This window comes from Mytilus galloprovincialis, chromosome 14, assembly GCF_965363235.1.
Source record: "Mytilus galloprovincialis chromosome 14, xbMytGall1.hap1.1, whole genome shotgun sequence".
In the NCBI taxonomy this organism is placed as follows: Eukaryota; Metazoa; Mollusca; class Bivalvia; order Mytilida; family Mytilidae; genus Mytilus; species Mytilus galloprovincialis.
This window is the reverse complement of record NC_134851.1, coordinates 40,001,658-40,018,539: the sequence shown is the minus strand read 5'-3', so window position 1 is coordinate 40,018,539 and position 16,882 is coordinate 40,001,658. Positions and strand designations below refer to the sequence as shown.

General features: G+C 30.9%; 1 protein-coding gene across 3 annotated transcripts in view; it reads left to right on the top strand.

The window, feature by feature from the left end:
• Positions 1 to 327: 327 nt before the first annotated feature.
• The window catches only part of LOC143059274 (uncharacterized), an 87,969-nt gene continuing 71,414 nt past the window's right edge, over positions 328 to 16,882 (top strand). The window contains exons 1-6 of one of the 3 annotated variants that reach the window (XM_076232756.1): positions 361 to 387; positions 1,090 to 1,160; positions 5,085 to 5,367; positions 5,822 to 6,084; positions 6,591 to 7,295; positions 8,842 to 9,596. In XM_076232756.1, the coding sequence (XP_076088871.1) occupies positions 5,298 to 5,367; positions 5,822 to 6,084; positions 6,591 to 7,295; positions 8,842 to 9,135 (1,332 nt within the window). In that variant the 5' untranslated portion in view covers positions 361 to 387; positions 1,090 to 1,160; positions 5,085 to 5,297 and the 3' untranslated portion in view covers positions 9,136 to 9,596. Of the gene's footprint in view, positions 388 to 1,089; positions 1,161 to 5,084; positions 5,368 to 5,821; positions 6,085 to 6,590; positions 7,296 to 8,841; positions 9,597 to 16,882 lie in introns of those variants that run through there. The other 2 variants (XM_076232755.1, XM_076232758.1) reach the window with 2 other exon arrangements.

Here is a 16,882-nt window from a genome sequence, read left to right as displayed (position 1 = left end):
AAGCGTAAAAAAAACACAAGAGGTTAAAAGTTATATATAGCCTTTTTTGGATAAGCCGTTGTATTGTTCAGCGTAGTGACAAAGTTTCTCTGAGAGCTATATGTAGATGTGATAACTCGACGCTATGATTTGCAATAAAACTATCTGTATAGTTTTGTATTATCATGATAATTCCTTTAAACAGACATACTTAAACAGTGTATGCAAGAATTGACTTGTATCAGATAATAAGCCAGTATGGACTCTGTACTGCATATGTAGGATTAGGACGAATGGGAAGGACGAAACTGTACCGCAATCAACAGTAGTTTTGTCGTTACTTTCCCTGTCCCAATCGAGCTTCCAATCCTTCGGATTTTTTGTTTTTGTGGCGATGCATCCGGAATGGTAAGAAATGTCACTATAATGGGTTGTTTTTATTTACTACTTTTAATGTAAGATGTGATTATGATTGAGTCGGAAGCATACATGCATAAATGAGGAAGGTGTTTACAACCTTGAACATTGTTGAACTGTTGAAAGTGAAACCATAATGATCCGTGACTGCGTGAGAAGGAAGTTTTTGATCCGTCCATTTTACAAATATTTTTATTTTCCGGTTTTGATGAATAAACCTATAGTGAAAGCGAGTGAGCACCTTCATGTGGGGGGGGGGGGGGTCCAAGTATTCATATATGGCAGGATCCTCATTGCATAATCATGATTAGTCCGAGATTCCCCTGACGTCCAAAAGCTGTTTTGCCAGACAAGCTGGGGCCATGGGAAGTCAGAGCTCGTCCCATATCAAAAAGTGGATATTTGCCCACCCAAAATAGATGCTTTGCTTCATCGCTTCTGGTGCCGAATCACGGAGAGCCTTAGCTTGGAATTATATAAATCGGGCATCAATCGGTTCATTTTTCATTTATCTCTTCATTTATGTAAGTTTCACCTACCTGCCAACCTTTATATTGTCATAATTAGACAGTTTTCACAGTGACCCCTCGATTTCTGCATTTTGCCTTTGCAAAACAACCGTTGGACGTAATCTCGGACTAAATCATGATAATTAAGATAATCAAATAAGTATATATTAAATAATATTATCAGGTTTTATTGAACTTCACCTGCTCCATATCCCACCTCCACCTGCATGGCCTACATGATGTTAGCATGATGAGGTAATGTGTTAATAATGTTAATCTAGGAAACGGAAGAGATGCACACAAGCCAACTTATTTTTGCAAGCAATTTATATTACACGTATAATACATGTACATTGAGAATGGAAATGGGGAATGTGCCAAAGAGACAACAACGCAACCATAGAGCAGACAACAGCCAAAGGCCACCAATGGATCTTCAATGCAGCAAGAAACCCCTGTAGCCGGAGTAGTCCTTCAGCTGGACCCTAAACAAATATTACTAGTAGAAATATAACGCCTATATATATAAGTTGAGAATATGTAACGATTGGACCTTTCCTTATTATGCATGTCATACAAAACATGAGGGGGGATATGACCTTTATCGGGACTCCGGAATCGGGTGTTTTTAAGCTCGGGATTTCGGGATTGACCCTTTCGGGATCCGGGAATTCTTTTTTCGAATTTCGGGATTTGGGATTTTAATTTATTTAAATTCGGGACCTCGGGATTTCGTGTTTTTAAGCCCGGGATTTCGGGATCAGGACCCCTCCTACCCTCCCTCAAACATCATCAGCCTCCAGACAATTAGAAAGTAGTGAAAATTGCAGCAAATTCAGTTAAACATTGTGAGAAATGGCAAAAAGATAAATAAAGTATCAGCAATCATAAGTTGATTTACATTATTTAATATAACATATATAACTTGATAAGTAAAAACACATATATTTTAAATATTTACATATAGGTGTCATACCACCAATTACTCCCTCAAATTTAGAATGTATGTGAAAGTAGGCCTACTCGGACAAAAAATAGTGCATTTGATGTCATTGTTTACTTAAACTAACCAACAAATTGGCAGAAATGAAACTTTTGGTAAAAGAGAAATATATTAAGACCATTTTGAGCTAAAATTTACATGTTTATGAGTTTGCATTCAAAATTGAGGATTAATGCACTCCATAGTATACTAATTTAAGATTTCCAGAAAACCAGGGGTTATTTTTAGTGGTACCTCTATTCAGAAGACCTTTTCTTTTTTATATGATTTTAAACACCTGTTGAAAATTGGCATGTAGAAAGCTGATACATGTACAATTCAGGATATACCTGGTTTCTATGAAGTTAAACTTAAGGTAAAATATTTAGAAAGCTGTGAAAATTGTAAAATTTGGTTGAACAGATAGGGACTTTTAATTGGTGGTATGACACCTATAGACATTGTACATGTATACATTCTTAATTTGTATATTTGGTGCAAATGAAGTACTTATCTTTGACACACATGAAATATGAATTTTAGAGCAAATGAAAGATTTATTGCAATGTATTTCATTCCTATTTGAGGCGCATAAAATGACAATTAACATATAAAATACAAATCACTGATAATTGTTTAGGTCATTTTGAAAATGTTTTAACATGGTTAAACATTGTTAAAGAGAGGCAGAAAAGATACATTTGTACCTATCATATTTTTTTTCAGCTAAGACATGTTAAAGTACCATATCAAAACAAAATAACATGATTTTCAAAATTGATTGTGATGCACATTCATGACATTTAAATTAAAATCACAAGATTTTATTTACATGATTTAAGTTTATGTTAAAGTGGAAATTTAAATTACAATGTAGATTCAATTTATTGTTGAAATTGACTTTGATGACTATATCATCTACATATCATTAATCATGTTAATATTGTGAACCTATTTCATGTATTAGGTTACATTTGTGTTGTCTGTTCTATGCATGCACAGTCATGACAGTGGTTAGAGGTTTGAGGGTCTGATATGTTTAAAATTTGCTGGTTGGTAAATTAAATGTTTTCTATATCTAGACTCTACACCGTGTACAAAAAAGTATTTATAACCTGAAATGGAGCAGGGGAGGATCCAGCCATTTTAAAAAAGAGGGGGTCCCAACCCAGGATAAAGGGGGAGGGGGGGGTTCCAACCATATGTCCCCATTCAAATGCATTGATCGGCCAAAAAAAAGATGGGGTTCCAACCTCCGGAACCCTCCCCCTGGATCTGCCACTGTTGAGCATATATTATCATGATTATATATATATGAAGAATCAGATATTTCTGTTGACATGGTTGATTGAATCAAATTTAAATTAGCTTTAATTTATGGTTGACCATAACAGTTATTATTTTGAACTTAAGATTTAATCATGATAATCATCACATATATATACTGAATAGAACAAAAGGGACCAACAAAAGAACTAGGATCAACTCCATACTAGCTTTTAATAACAAGTTCAAATTTAATTCGAATTTTAAACAATAATAAATTTTCATGAACAACTTATGGATTGTTCAATGTACACAAATCCCAAAGTCTCAAAGTTGGTTTCCTTTCTTGAACTTTAGTTTGCCTCAACCAAGTTCAACATGTTTTATGAAACTTGTATACACAAGTACATGTAATGCTTATAATCACATTATTTCATAACACAGATCACGTTTGAATTTTGGTGGTGTCACTCAAACAGTTCTAAAGTTATGTCTCTTTATAAATGAAAAATTGCTGAATTTTAAAGTTTCTTACTTAAGCTGCTTATCCAAATGTTATGTAACTTATACTTAATATTCATTACCACAAAACTACAATCAAGAACAAATTTGGATAGGGTTCCTTTTACTGCATTTCAGTTATGTCCCTTTATAACTTTATATAATAATTACAAGCAGGGGTATCATCTGTGTCCCATGGACAAATTCCCCATTTATTTACTTCTGAGTTACGTAATTATATTAAGGGTACACAATGGTACATAATGTTTATATAATCATCATCATGATCATGATCAAGCAAATTGCTGTTTGTGTAATATAATTTTGTCACCACATTTCACTGTCTTTTTAAAGTAATATGTTAAAATGTATATACAAATACATGTTTATATAATGTCAAAAAATCTTTTGTGTTAGTAGATTACAACTTACAAAATTTTAAATTGGAAACTTAAATACAATGTTGTTTAAATTAAAGTACAAAATAATTAAAACATGTATAATGAGCTTATAATGACTTTAAACTTGTCATGTAGGAGGGTTTGGATAGGGTTAAATGATTAAAGAATAATGCCCTTAAAATATGAAGATTAGAGAATAACGGGCCAAAAAAAATGAAGATTAGAGAAATGCATGGTCTAACTTTTTGAAGATTAGAGAAAAAAGGGGTTAATTTTTTGAAGATTAGAGAAAAAAGGGGTGAAAATTAAATGTTTACAGAATAACAGACCAATCCCTCCCTCCCTCCCATCCAGACCCACATGATTTTGCTCATGTAGAAAGTATGTCAAAAGTGGTGTATTAATTAAAGACCAAGAAAATATATGTCTGTTTATGGTTTCTGTTCGCATTGAAGCCTGCTTAATTTCTTTTATAGATACATGTACCAGTTTAGATTCTTTTTAACTTAATTTTAAGAATTAAATATTTCTCTTTTTTTCACTATGATGAGGGATCTTAGGGGGGACTCGGGGGTTGACACACCCCATAGAGTGTATATTTAAATAAAAAATATACCCAAATGAACTTCATAATTGAAGAATACAAAAGTGAAGATGTACCCCATTTTCAAAACCCTCTACCATCATAACTATCATGTGTACACAAAACAAAGAAAAACAAAACTTTGGCCTAATTATGATATGACTGACCTGAATTGTTTAAGCTTATCAATGCTTATAGAAATTAGAAGATAATTTGACACATAATCATGATAATGCATTTCATTTTCAAATGCTTGTTGTTAATATATACTTGTATGATAATAACCAACATGACCAATGCATACTTTTTAATAAATAATACTTAAAATTTTAAGTTTTATTACATTTAAAGCAAATATTGATTTTGTTACAATGTACGTTGAATTAAATATTTGTTTGTTTTATAATGATCTTATCAGTACATTTTTTGTAATTATCTTTTTAAAGGTATGGTACACCTGTATGAACAGTTTAGGAGATCCTTCATTATTTGGTGTGAATATTAGCTATTTGTAGTTGAACTGTCAGTCTTGATCATGAAAATTTAACTGTTAAAGACTATTATGGCAATTTAGAGACATAAGCAAAGATTGAAAAACAAAAAGGAGAAATCTTGCACATAATTTATGGAAGACAGAAAGTATATTGATCATGTAATGAATGCAGAATGCTAATGCACAGAAACAGAAGATGGAATCATCAGTTCTGCCTTATACTTGTGTATATATAGGTGAGTCAAATACATGCAGTATAATAGGGTCTTTTTTAGATGTCACCTACATGTACCTCACAGTTTTCTCTTCATGCCGGTCGGCATTTAAGGCCCTGATCTGTTTAGATGTAAACCAAATAAATTTTTCACACTTGTTATAAATTTTACATTTTCCAAATTGTACCCCCATTGATATATTTGACATTAAAAAAAGTTGGGTACAAATTTTCATGGATTGGGGAAAACTTGCTTGTTAGTGGATAGTTATTTAATTTCATGTTTTGATGAAGTCTACATACAACAAGCCTTAGGACTATAGAAAATTTTGTCATTTGTTCATCATTAAATTTTGTGGTTCACCTATTACCAAGAAAATTGTTATCCAATGAAAATGAATGAATCCACAGTAGATATACAGATATAGGGACCTTTGATCTTTGTAATTTTAAAAAAACAAAAACATTTTTTTCAGATGCCAAATGGAAGGATATTGGATACAGTATTGCCCAATGTGCCAAAGTTCACAGACACAAAGACAGGGACAAAACCATTGGCCAGCTAAAGACCATGTGGTTAAATCCGTCCAATCAAAATCATGTTTTACCTTGCCTTTCAGTCAGAACTGGATTAGACCTGTACTTGAGGGTCATGAACTATCCCCCTGGGTCAGAGATTATAATGTCTGCAATAAACATACCTGATATGGTGTATATAGTTAAGCATCATGGTTTAAAGGTAAATATTTTAATTCTAATAGATATAAGAGGGTAATAATGCCCTTTACCGTCAGGCGTCAAACAGTCATTTTCCGCTACTGTTAGCATCAAATTGATAAAAATTTTACCGTCATTCCTCAATTTGTCAGATTTGTCAAATAACTATTGTTACCCTTAACTTTGGATTTTTTTTTCCAAATTATTGGTCAAAATCATTTAATTTTTTTTAACGTCTACAAGAAAAACATATATTAATTTTTACCGTTATTGGTCTTGAAGGTATCACCATTACCACCCTCACATATCATGCATATAAAGATGTAGTACGAGTACCAATGAAACAAATCTCCATCCAAGTCACGATTTTAAAATTTCAATTACTTTCTTAAAAAATTTGGTAAAATTAAAAAACAAGAATGCACTTTCTATTATTTCAGCAAAACAGTGACTCAGTTTATATCTATAATTATATATGCATTCTAATTATCACTTAATCACATTGCTATTAACTTGTTTAATTTGCAGATTGTTCCGTTAGATGTACACATAGAGACAACATCTCCAAAAACCAATCTTTTTGAGGCTTTAATAAGTGATAAAACAGTCGCCATTTTGATTGCTCATTTGTACGGGAAATGGTCAGAGATGGATGCAATCATTAATACCGCTAGACGAAAAAATATACATGTCATCGAAGACTGTGCAGAAACATTTTGTGGTTTCGAAAAAATTGGCCATCCTGAAAGTGATATAGCACTTTTCAGCTTTGGAGTAATAAAATACTACACAGCATTTGGTGGTGCCATTGCAAAAATCAAAGATGAAAATTTATACAACAAAATGTGCGATTTAAATTCAAAATATCCCATACAATCACAGTTTGTTTATTTCAAGAAACTTTTCAAGTATTGTTGTGCTTACGTTTTACTCGACTGCCCCAGAGTTATTCACCCAATGATGGTTCTGACCAGAAAATTTAACATCGATCATAAAAAGTACGTTATCAAAATGTTAAGAGGATTTCCTGATCATTTAATCGAAAAAATTCGACATCAGCCATCTACAGCTCTGTTAAAAACTGTGTTTCATAGACTTTCAAATTTTGACCGAAACGATTTTAGAACATGCTCTGTAAAAGGGGAATATGTAAAGGAGAGACTTCCTGAGAGTGTGACTCTGGTTGGATCGCAGGCAGAAATCAACAATTACTGGTTATTCCCAATATTAGTGGTAAGAATTAGAAACACATCATTGAGACAACAACCCACAGAAATATGAGCACAAACATTATTGTAAGAGACCCTATATGTTTTTGAAACCATAACAAACTTAACCACATGAAGCTATTAATCATGTTTGAGCTACTTTTCACTACAATTTGTTTTATTTGTTTTAAATTTCATGTTCAACAGTTTAACATTTCAACATGTTCAACAAAGAACCGAAAATTCATTACTAAATAGCAACTAGGGAATTTTATTATTCAGATAAAATATTTCTCTTATAACACATATGTGTATGAGATTAATCTCAGGTACACTATAGCTCATGCATACATGCATCTCATGTTGATGTTGTCATTTCAGCCTGTAAATAATGAAAGTCTTTATAAAATACTTTGAAAGTCTCCTGTGTGGCTATTCTTTAGATTTGATAAGCCATTTTAAGTTTTCATTCTTAAAAAAAATTCTGAATTTCGAAAAAACACACGACTTTAAGGTGAAGAAGGTCTACTTATTTTGGGGGAAGTCAGGATTAAGCCTTTACATTAATAATTATCATACATGAAAATTATTTAAGCTTTTTTGTTCATTGATTTTAAAATAAATCTATAGTCTAATTAAGTGGGCAGAATAGTGCTGACCACTGTGGGCAGGTGTAAATGACAGAATTAACATGTGCTATAATGTAATTGACCATAACTGCTTCAGTACCGTTGTACTTAAATGAAGTTGTTAGTACATGTACACCTAATGCTGTAAAAGAAAAACATATTTTGCATATATTCAACAATGAACATATATATATATATATATATTACATAATTAAAAACTGTGTTGTATAGTCAGATAGTTAAACATTTTATTTGAATATGTGGGTCATAGAAACAAATATATTTTTTCATTTCGTATCCCAGATTTAAAGGGAAACTTCAGTACGCAAATAAACTATAACAAATTATGCTAATAAGCTTTATTGAAAGAATACAAAATAAAATAACATGTATGACCATGATGACAAATGACATATAACTTTTAGTCGAATAAATAAGCATTCAATATGTTGTAAGTGGATTATGGACATTCATCTTTCTTCAGGGACTTCATTTACTGATCTGTTCTATCGATGTCATTTTGACTCCATAATTTGACATTTCGGATATAATCATGATAATGTAGTGTAAGTATTCTCTGCTAAATTGCATAATTTGGTCTGACAAAAAGGGTATGCAAATAGCAAGAATCAACTGTACATGTATATCTCTATAATTATAAATACATGTAAAATTGAGAATGAAAATGGGGAATGTGCCAAAGAAACAACAACCCGACCATAGAAAAAAAAAACAGCAGAAGGTCACCAATAGGTCTTAAATGTAGCGAGAAATTCCCGCACCCAGAGGCGTCCTTCAGCTGGCCCCTTAACAAATATATACTAGTTCAGTGATTATGAACGCCATACTAATTTCCAAATTGTACACAAGAAACTAAAATTAAAATAATACAAGACTAACTAAACATGAAATAAACTTTTATTTGTTCTTTTTTGTTTTCAGGATAATGCTGATACCTTTGTCAACCTATTACATGCTATGGGTATAGACGCTTATCGTGGAGCAACACAGGTCAACATCATTGAACCAGAGAAGTGGAACCCTTACTTGGATTATTTTGCGCCGTTGGTCAACTATTACCCACACGAAGCTCGTTATCTAATGGACCATGTGGTGTACTTGCCGATAAATAAATCTGTACCGTTCAGCGTTCTCGATCAGATTTGTCGAGGGGTTGAAGAGGCTGAAAAACTGACAAAAAAGAGTGTTAATGTTAGAATTCAGTCAAAATTATGATGTTTTTTACTACTTGTAGAATATGATAAGTCAATGCAATGTTATTTTTACTAATGTTAAAAATTAGTCAAAGGTATGATGTATTTACAATGTAAATTTTAGATGTATTTACTAATGTTAATTTAGTAAAACCTATGTTCACTGATTAGTCTTATGAGACAAAACGTGTGTCTGGCGTATTAAATTATAATCCTGGTACCTTTGAAAACTTTTTATACGACCGCAAAATTTGAAAAATTTTTCGTCGTATATTGCTATCACGTCGGCGTCGTCGTCGTCGTCGTCGTCTGAATACTTTTAGTTTTCGCACTCTAACTTTAGTAAAAGTGAATGGAAATCTATGAAATTTTAACACAAGGTTTATGACCACAAAAGGAAGGTTGGTATTGATTTTGGGAGTTTTGGTCCCAACATTTTAGGAATTAGGGGCCAAAAAGGGCCCAAATAAGCATTTTCCTGGTTTTCGCACTATAACTTTAGTTTAAGTTATAACTTTAGTTTAAGTTAATAGAAATCTATGAAATTTTGACACAAGGTTTATGACCACAAAAGAACAGTTGGGATTGATTTTGGGAGTTTTGGTTTCAACAGTTTAGGAATTAGGGGCCAAAAAAGGGCCCAAATAAGCATTATTCTTGGTTTTCGCACAATAACTTTAGTTTAAGTAAATAGAAATCAATGAAATTTAAACACAATGTTAATGACTACAAAAGGAAGGTTGGTATTGATTTTGGGAGTTTAGGTCCCAACAGTTTAGGAATTAGGGGCCAAAAAGGGACCCAAATAAGCATTTTTCTTGGTTTTCGCACCATAACATTAGTATAAGTAAATAGAAATCTATGAAATTTAAACACAAGGTTTATGACCATAAAAGGAAGGTTGGTATTGATTTTGGGAGTTTTGGTCCCAACATAATAAGGGGCCCAAAGGGTCCAAAATTAAACTTTGTTTGATTTCATCAAAATTGAATAATTGGGGTTCTTTGATATGCCGAATCTAACTGTCATGACTGTGTATGTAGATTCTTAACTTTTGGTCCCGTTTTCAAATTGGTCTACATTAAGGTCCAAAGGGTCCAAAATTAAACTTAGTTTGATTTTGACAAAAAATGAATCAGTTAGGTTCTTTGATATGCTGAATCTAAAAATGTACTTAGATTCTTGATTATTGGCCCAGTTTTCAAGTTGGTCCAAATCGGGGTCCAAAATTAAACTTTGTTTGATTTCATCAAAAATTGAATAAATGGGGTTCTTTGATATACCAAATCTAACTGTGTATGTAGATTCTTCATTTTTGGTCCTGTTTTCAAATTGGTCTACACTAAAGTCCGAAGGGTCCAAAATTAAACTTAGTCTGATTTTAACAAAAATTGAAATCTTGGGGTTCTTTGATATGCTGAATCCAAAAATGTACTTAGATTTTTTATTATGGGCCCAGTTTTCAAGTTGGTCCAAATCAGGATCTAAAATTATTATATTAAGTATTGTGCAATAGCAAGTCTTTTCAATTGCACAGTATTGCGCAATGGCAAGAAATATCTAATTGCACAATATTGTGAAATAGCAAATTTTTTTTTAATTAGAGTTATCTTTCTTTGTCCAGAATAGTAAGCAAGAAATATCTAATTGCAAAATATTGTGCAATAGCAAGATTTTTTTTTAATTGGAGTTATCTATCTTTGTCCAGAATCAACTTAAATCTTTGTTATATACAATATACAATGTATATTCACTTTTTACTACCAACTGATAAATTAAAATAATCTTTACCATTCAGTGATAACAAGCAGTTTTTTTACATCTTAATATTTTATGATGTATTTAAATGAGTAGTTATTGTTGCAAACTCCATTAGAAATTTTAATTGAGATTAGTTTTGGAATAAGGGAAAGGGGGATGTGATTAAAAAAATTGGGTTCAATTTTTCTCATTTGAAATTTCATAAATAAAAAAGAAAATTTCTTCAAACATTTTTTTGAGAGGATTAATATTCAACAGCATAGTGAATTGCTCTAAGAGAAAACCAAAATTTTAAGTTTATTAGAACACATTCATTCTGTGTCAGAAACCTATGCTGTGTCAACTATTTAATCACAATCCAAATTTAGAGCTGAATCCAGCTTGAATGTTTTGTCCATACTTGCCCCAACCGTTCAGGGTTCAACCTCTGCGGTCGTATAAAGCTACGCCCTGCGGAGCATCTGGTTACTATCATTTTGACTATGTAAGGTTTTACCCTACAGTATACGTATGATCATCATTTTAAGTGTTGTTTCGGTTTAACAATTTTGTTAGAATTGAGTCAAAAGTATGATGGTTTTAAAATTAGTACATGAAAATTCATTATTGAGTAAAAAGTATTATATTTATACTACAATGTATTAATGTACTAATGTAAAAATTCAGCTAGTACATGTACTATAATCATGATAATGTTTTTATTATATATGCTAAAATGAAGTCAAAATAAAATTTTTTAAGCTTGAAGGGAGATTGTAATTACATTGATGGGAACACTTACTATTATGCAAAATATCTTTAACTAACTGTAAGGTTCTTCATTTTGGTGGGTATCGATTTTTGTGATGAAGGAAAGTTATGCTGAAAATACTAATGAATCTACAGTCAGCCTGCACTGTTAGTCGCTAGTCTGATTCCCCAGACTAGTGAAATTTATTTTGACTAGTAAATGTTTTGCAAAATTTTGTTTACAGGCATAAGCATGATAATACAAATGTCTGAATATTTGTCTTTGGCCAAGAAGTTAGAAAAGATTTTAGTGCAGGGTACAGACTGTACATAACTTCTAGCTAAGTTATATTTAAGTTATAATTTAAATTATAGATGAGTGATCAGGCTTATTAAAAAATATCTTAAGATTCAAAATACCACAATATTTTTATTTTTCTATATTTTTGTAAAAACAACAAAATATTATGTCACTGCCTTGCTATGTATAGCTTATAGTATATAATACTTTTTTTTTTTTATTTTTAATTGACCTTTTAAACATGGTAAAATGTAATGTGACTTCTTCATCTGATCTCATGTGGAGAGTTGTATCATTGGCAATCCTGTTTTATATATTAACACCTCTCTTGTTTTTATTTATATTAAAAGACTTATAATTGGCAAGTTTTTTTTCAGTTGTGATAATCTTTCATAAATAGCATGTTTAGCAGATGGAATGATTTGAAGATGAATCTCAAATCATAAAAGTTTTGTTTATAACACCTTGTTTGAAAATATAACTCAAAGTTCAATTTCTTATAAAACATTTATTGGGCAAAAAAAATATACACGTGTTTCATGCCTCAAACCTAATCTAAAACATTTTATTGCCTTCCTTGAAAATTTATTAGCGAAATAACGTTATGCGTTTTATATTGAACTCTGAGTCCAATATCAGCTGGATTATTTACTCAAAAATTGTAAAAGGATCTATGCATAACAAGTCTATAGAGCTGGTCAAACCATTGAAATATATATATATATATATATATATATATATATATATATATATATAAACTGTAAAAGCAGAAATTTTCGTGGAGGATTTAATTTCGTTTATTTCGTGGAAAGAATATATCCACAAAATAAAACCCCCCACGAAAATTTAACATCTATATAATACCACTTACATTTAAGGAAACCACGAAATTAAATCCCCATGAAATCTTATAGAGAGACTTAACCACAAAATTTTGACCCCACAAAAGTTAATGTTTCTTCAGTATATATCAACACCTATGCACAAATTATCGAATGATTTTTAAAAGTGTTATACAGGAACAAAGTGGGAGAAAACATTTTCAGATTTTTCGCAAAAATGAAATAAGATGAAAGAATAAATCTCCTACTGTGGATTCATTATTATTCGTTGGATACCAATTTTCGTGGATTTCGTGGGTATCGGGAAACCACGAATTTAAATATTCAACGAATTGCAAATTTTCTAAAGGAATATATGCATACATTGTCAAAACCACGAAATTAGATACCCACAAATATGCAAGTTTTTCTCAAACCACGAAAATTGGTACCCACGAAAATAAATGAATCCACAGTATCTGGCCTTATTTTAATGTGGTTGGAGGCAGGAAACATACCTATATATTTTTTGCCTTATACTTTTGATAACTTGTTATCATGATTAAGTTTGAAAACTCCTCATTTTTTCGTAAGCTTTTAGAATTGTTTGATTATGAATCTCAAAATACAGGATTGTATATCAGTTACATACGTTACATATAAAAATGGCATTGAAAGGTCATAATCTTATTTATTAAAGATCACATAAATGTCAACGGAACATTGTACTCTTTAGGTGTAATACCAACATTGATTTTCCCCAATTAGTCTTTGTTAAAGGACAAGGTTCACTAATGGCACAAAATGGCCAAAAATATCAACTTTATCATAAAACACCAAAAAGGTCTCAATTTGGTTCGTAAATGGGTATATTTCCAAAGTATAAATGCTAAAAATATTGGTTCTTTTCATAAGACTACAAGATATTCGCCAAAGTAAGCCCATTTTGGACATTTTGTCAAAATATGATGATTTTGTGCATTTTTCAGACCTAAAAGCTTTTGAAACACCTTTGCCGCCACCTATGATCCAGAATGTGTTGTAACCAAAAGATTCCAATTTTGATATAGATTTCATCAATATAAAAACTTTTTGGATCGTAGATGGAGGCCAAGGTTAATTATGCCAAAAACAATTAAAATTATAGGCAAAAAGTACCAAAATTGACCTTTTAATACAAATTATGCTCATTTAAGGGGTCATTGCTCCATAAATAGTAAAGGAAAGTGCCAGAAAAAATATTTTTGTCTTAGTAGTATTATCACAAGTATTTCTATGTGAAATTTGTAATTTTTTACCCCAATTTAAAAAACATAAAAAAATCAGGGCCAATTTTAACCCTTTGTGAACCTTCTCCTTTGCACTTTTCAAAACCAGCTGCAGAAATTATCTTTGTTTCAAATAAAAAAATCCTGTCCAGTACTATAGACAAAATTTCACATACCATTTCACATGTTTCATTGCGTTTAAGAAAATAACCATTGCTGAAAATTAACTAACCAAATTAACTTTTCAAATTTTGTAAGGATTATTAGATAAAATGAACTTTAAAACAAACATTAGTCTTGACAGTAAACAATTATGTACAACCGTAAGGATTATTAAATAAAAAGATTTTTGAAACAAAAATTAGTCTTGACAGAAGTCCTAGTAAACAATTATGTACAACAAAATCTCATCCATGATTTCAATTGTATTTTGAAATGTTACGAAGGTTATAAATAATCTAGGAATCAGTTAGTTTGTTTTAACAAATTCTTGCCAAAAATTACACTACACTTTAAAATAGCATTGAAAGTCATAGTTATACATACAATCTAATATCAGTTTATTTTTTCGATAAGTTCTTGCCATAGTACACTCCTCTTGAAAATACCCTTGCAAGATGTAGAAAAAAATCAAGGTTGTGTTTCTGTTCTTTCTTCAATAGTGCTCTTTATAAAATTGAATTTTGATTGAAAGGTGTGTCTTAACTAACAATTACAATGAATAATAAATTGTTTGGCTATTGGAAATTACAGATGATAAAACGAAATATTATGTGAAATCTTATGAAGAGAATGATAGGTCATATGCAGAAATTATAAAGATAAATTTTCAATTTTATTTTGAAATACTGTGTAAAATTTCAGCATAAGCAAATTTCAATCTCACCGTTTCGTTTAAATCAAAATCTTATTTCTTTTATATAGTTTTATATGCACATGTACACTAAATTAGTTAAGATTTATATCCATTTCCCACATGTAGGGGTCAAAATTAGCCATTATTGAGCAATCATTATGCAATGTTCGTCTTGCCATGTTTATCCTACATAAATAATCTTGTCAAAGGGTAAAAACTTTGATAAGATTGTTTAGCAGATCCGATGGAATATCAGATGATCATGAATCTCAAAATATAAGCTACTACATCATGTACATATACACTAGATTTGAAAGTACCATTGAAATGTCATTCTCTGATATAAGGTTACTGAACTAGGTTGATTATAATGTTAATTACATGTACTTATTATGATGTGGAATATTAACAATGTATACACCTTTATATTAGATGGGATTGTTTAATAATGAATCTCAAAATACTAAATATTTAGATCTTGCCTGTGACGGTCTTTAAAGCAATACTAAAGACTGCTCTTACCTCAGGTTGTGTAGTCAACAATTGTTTAAGTTAGTGATTTTTATCTGAGATTTGGTATACAGTTAAGTTATTGGCATATATCGTAACCTCTTAGTGATGTAAAAGTTTATGATAGGGATCAATCTATTTTTATACCTACTGCATGATATACTGTGGATTCATTATTATTCGTTGGATACCAATTTTCGTGGATTTCATGGTAACCTGGGAAACATGAGTTTCAATGTCCAACGAATTACAAATTCTATATATATAAGTATGCAGACTTTGGCAAAGCCTTGAAATCAAATATCCATGAAAATGAAAATTTTCCTCAATCAACGAAAATTGGTACCCACGAAAATAAATGAATCTACAGTACATGTTTATTGTTTCCAGCACATGAATAACTAAGACCCTTTTCATCAGGAAATACATTGTTTCATGCATTATCTGAAAAGTACAGGTGATCATACATGTACTTTGTTGCCAATTGAATTTGAACATTTGTAGTATCAAAATTAATCACGTGCAAGACATACTCTGTATAAACAGTTTATGTATATGTATAATCAAAGAAGATGTGATAATCTGAAAACATGTATCTGGTGATGTAATTTTGTTTATATTAAAAATGAATATCTATAATACCACTGATTTGTATTTGTAAAAAGTCCAGATTTATAATTTCAAGCATCAATTCAACTTTTCAATTTCATTTATTTGTTAATTTCCTTTTCAACCTACTTGATGTTGTGTATTATTTGTCAGAGCCCCTTTAACTTTTGTACAGACAAATGGGATCTGACATTTTTTTATGCCCCCTCCGTAGCCAATTAGACATTCAGTTGATCCTTATCCATCTGTACGTACCTACATCCCAAAGTTGGTTTCCAGTCTCAGTTTGCCTCAACCAAATGTTATAAAACTTATACACAATGTTTATTACCACCAAATACAGATCAATTGTGAACTTTGGTGGCTTCACTTTTACTGTTCTAGAGTTATGCTTTTTACAAATAGAAAAATTGCTAAAGTTTTCATTCTTTTCTTAAGACACAAGACATAAGACATAAGACATTTTATTTCACTAAAGCCCCCACATGGGGTATGTTAGTACAACATTTTTCAACAAACTATAAAAGTATGAACATATTTACATATTTACATTAAAACATGGTTAACAAAGGTGCAATAATAGTATATATAATTAATACAGATATTTGACAGGAAGTACAAAATATAGTAAAATGATTAAGCACATGTATTAAAAGGTTTTAATAACACTTTTACAAAATTTTGCTATTCCAGTAAGTGTGAATAAATCTGATGTATTCATCAATTCTTTAAATTTTAAAACATTTGGGTTTTTACATATATCTAAAGGTAAAAATTTAGCTCTAACATTGTTGAAAAAGGTACATTTGAATAAGTAATGGAACTCATCACCAAGTTCATTAGCATTACAAAGATTACAATGTCTTTCAGATCTATCAATATTAAAAAATCTCCCCGTTTCAATGGGCAATTTA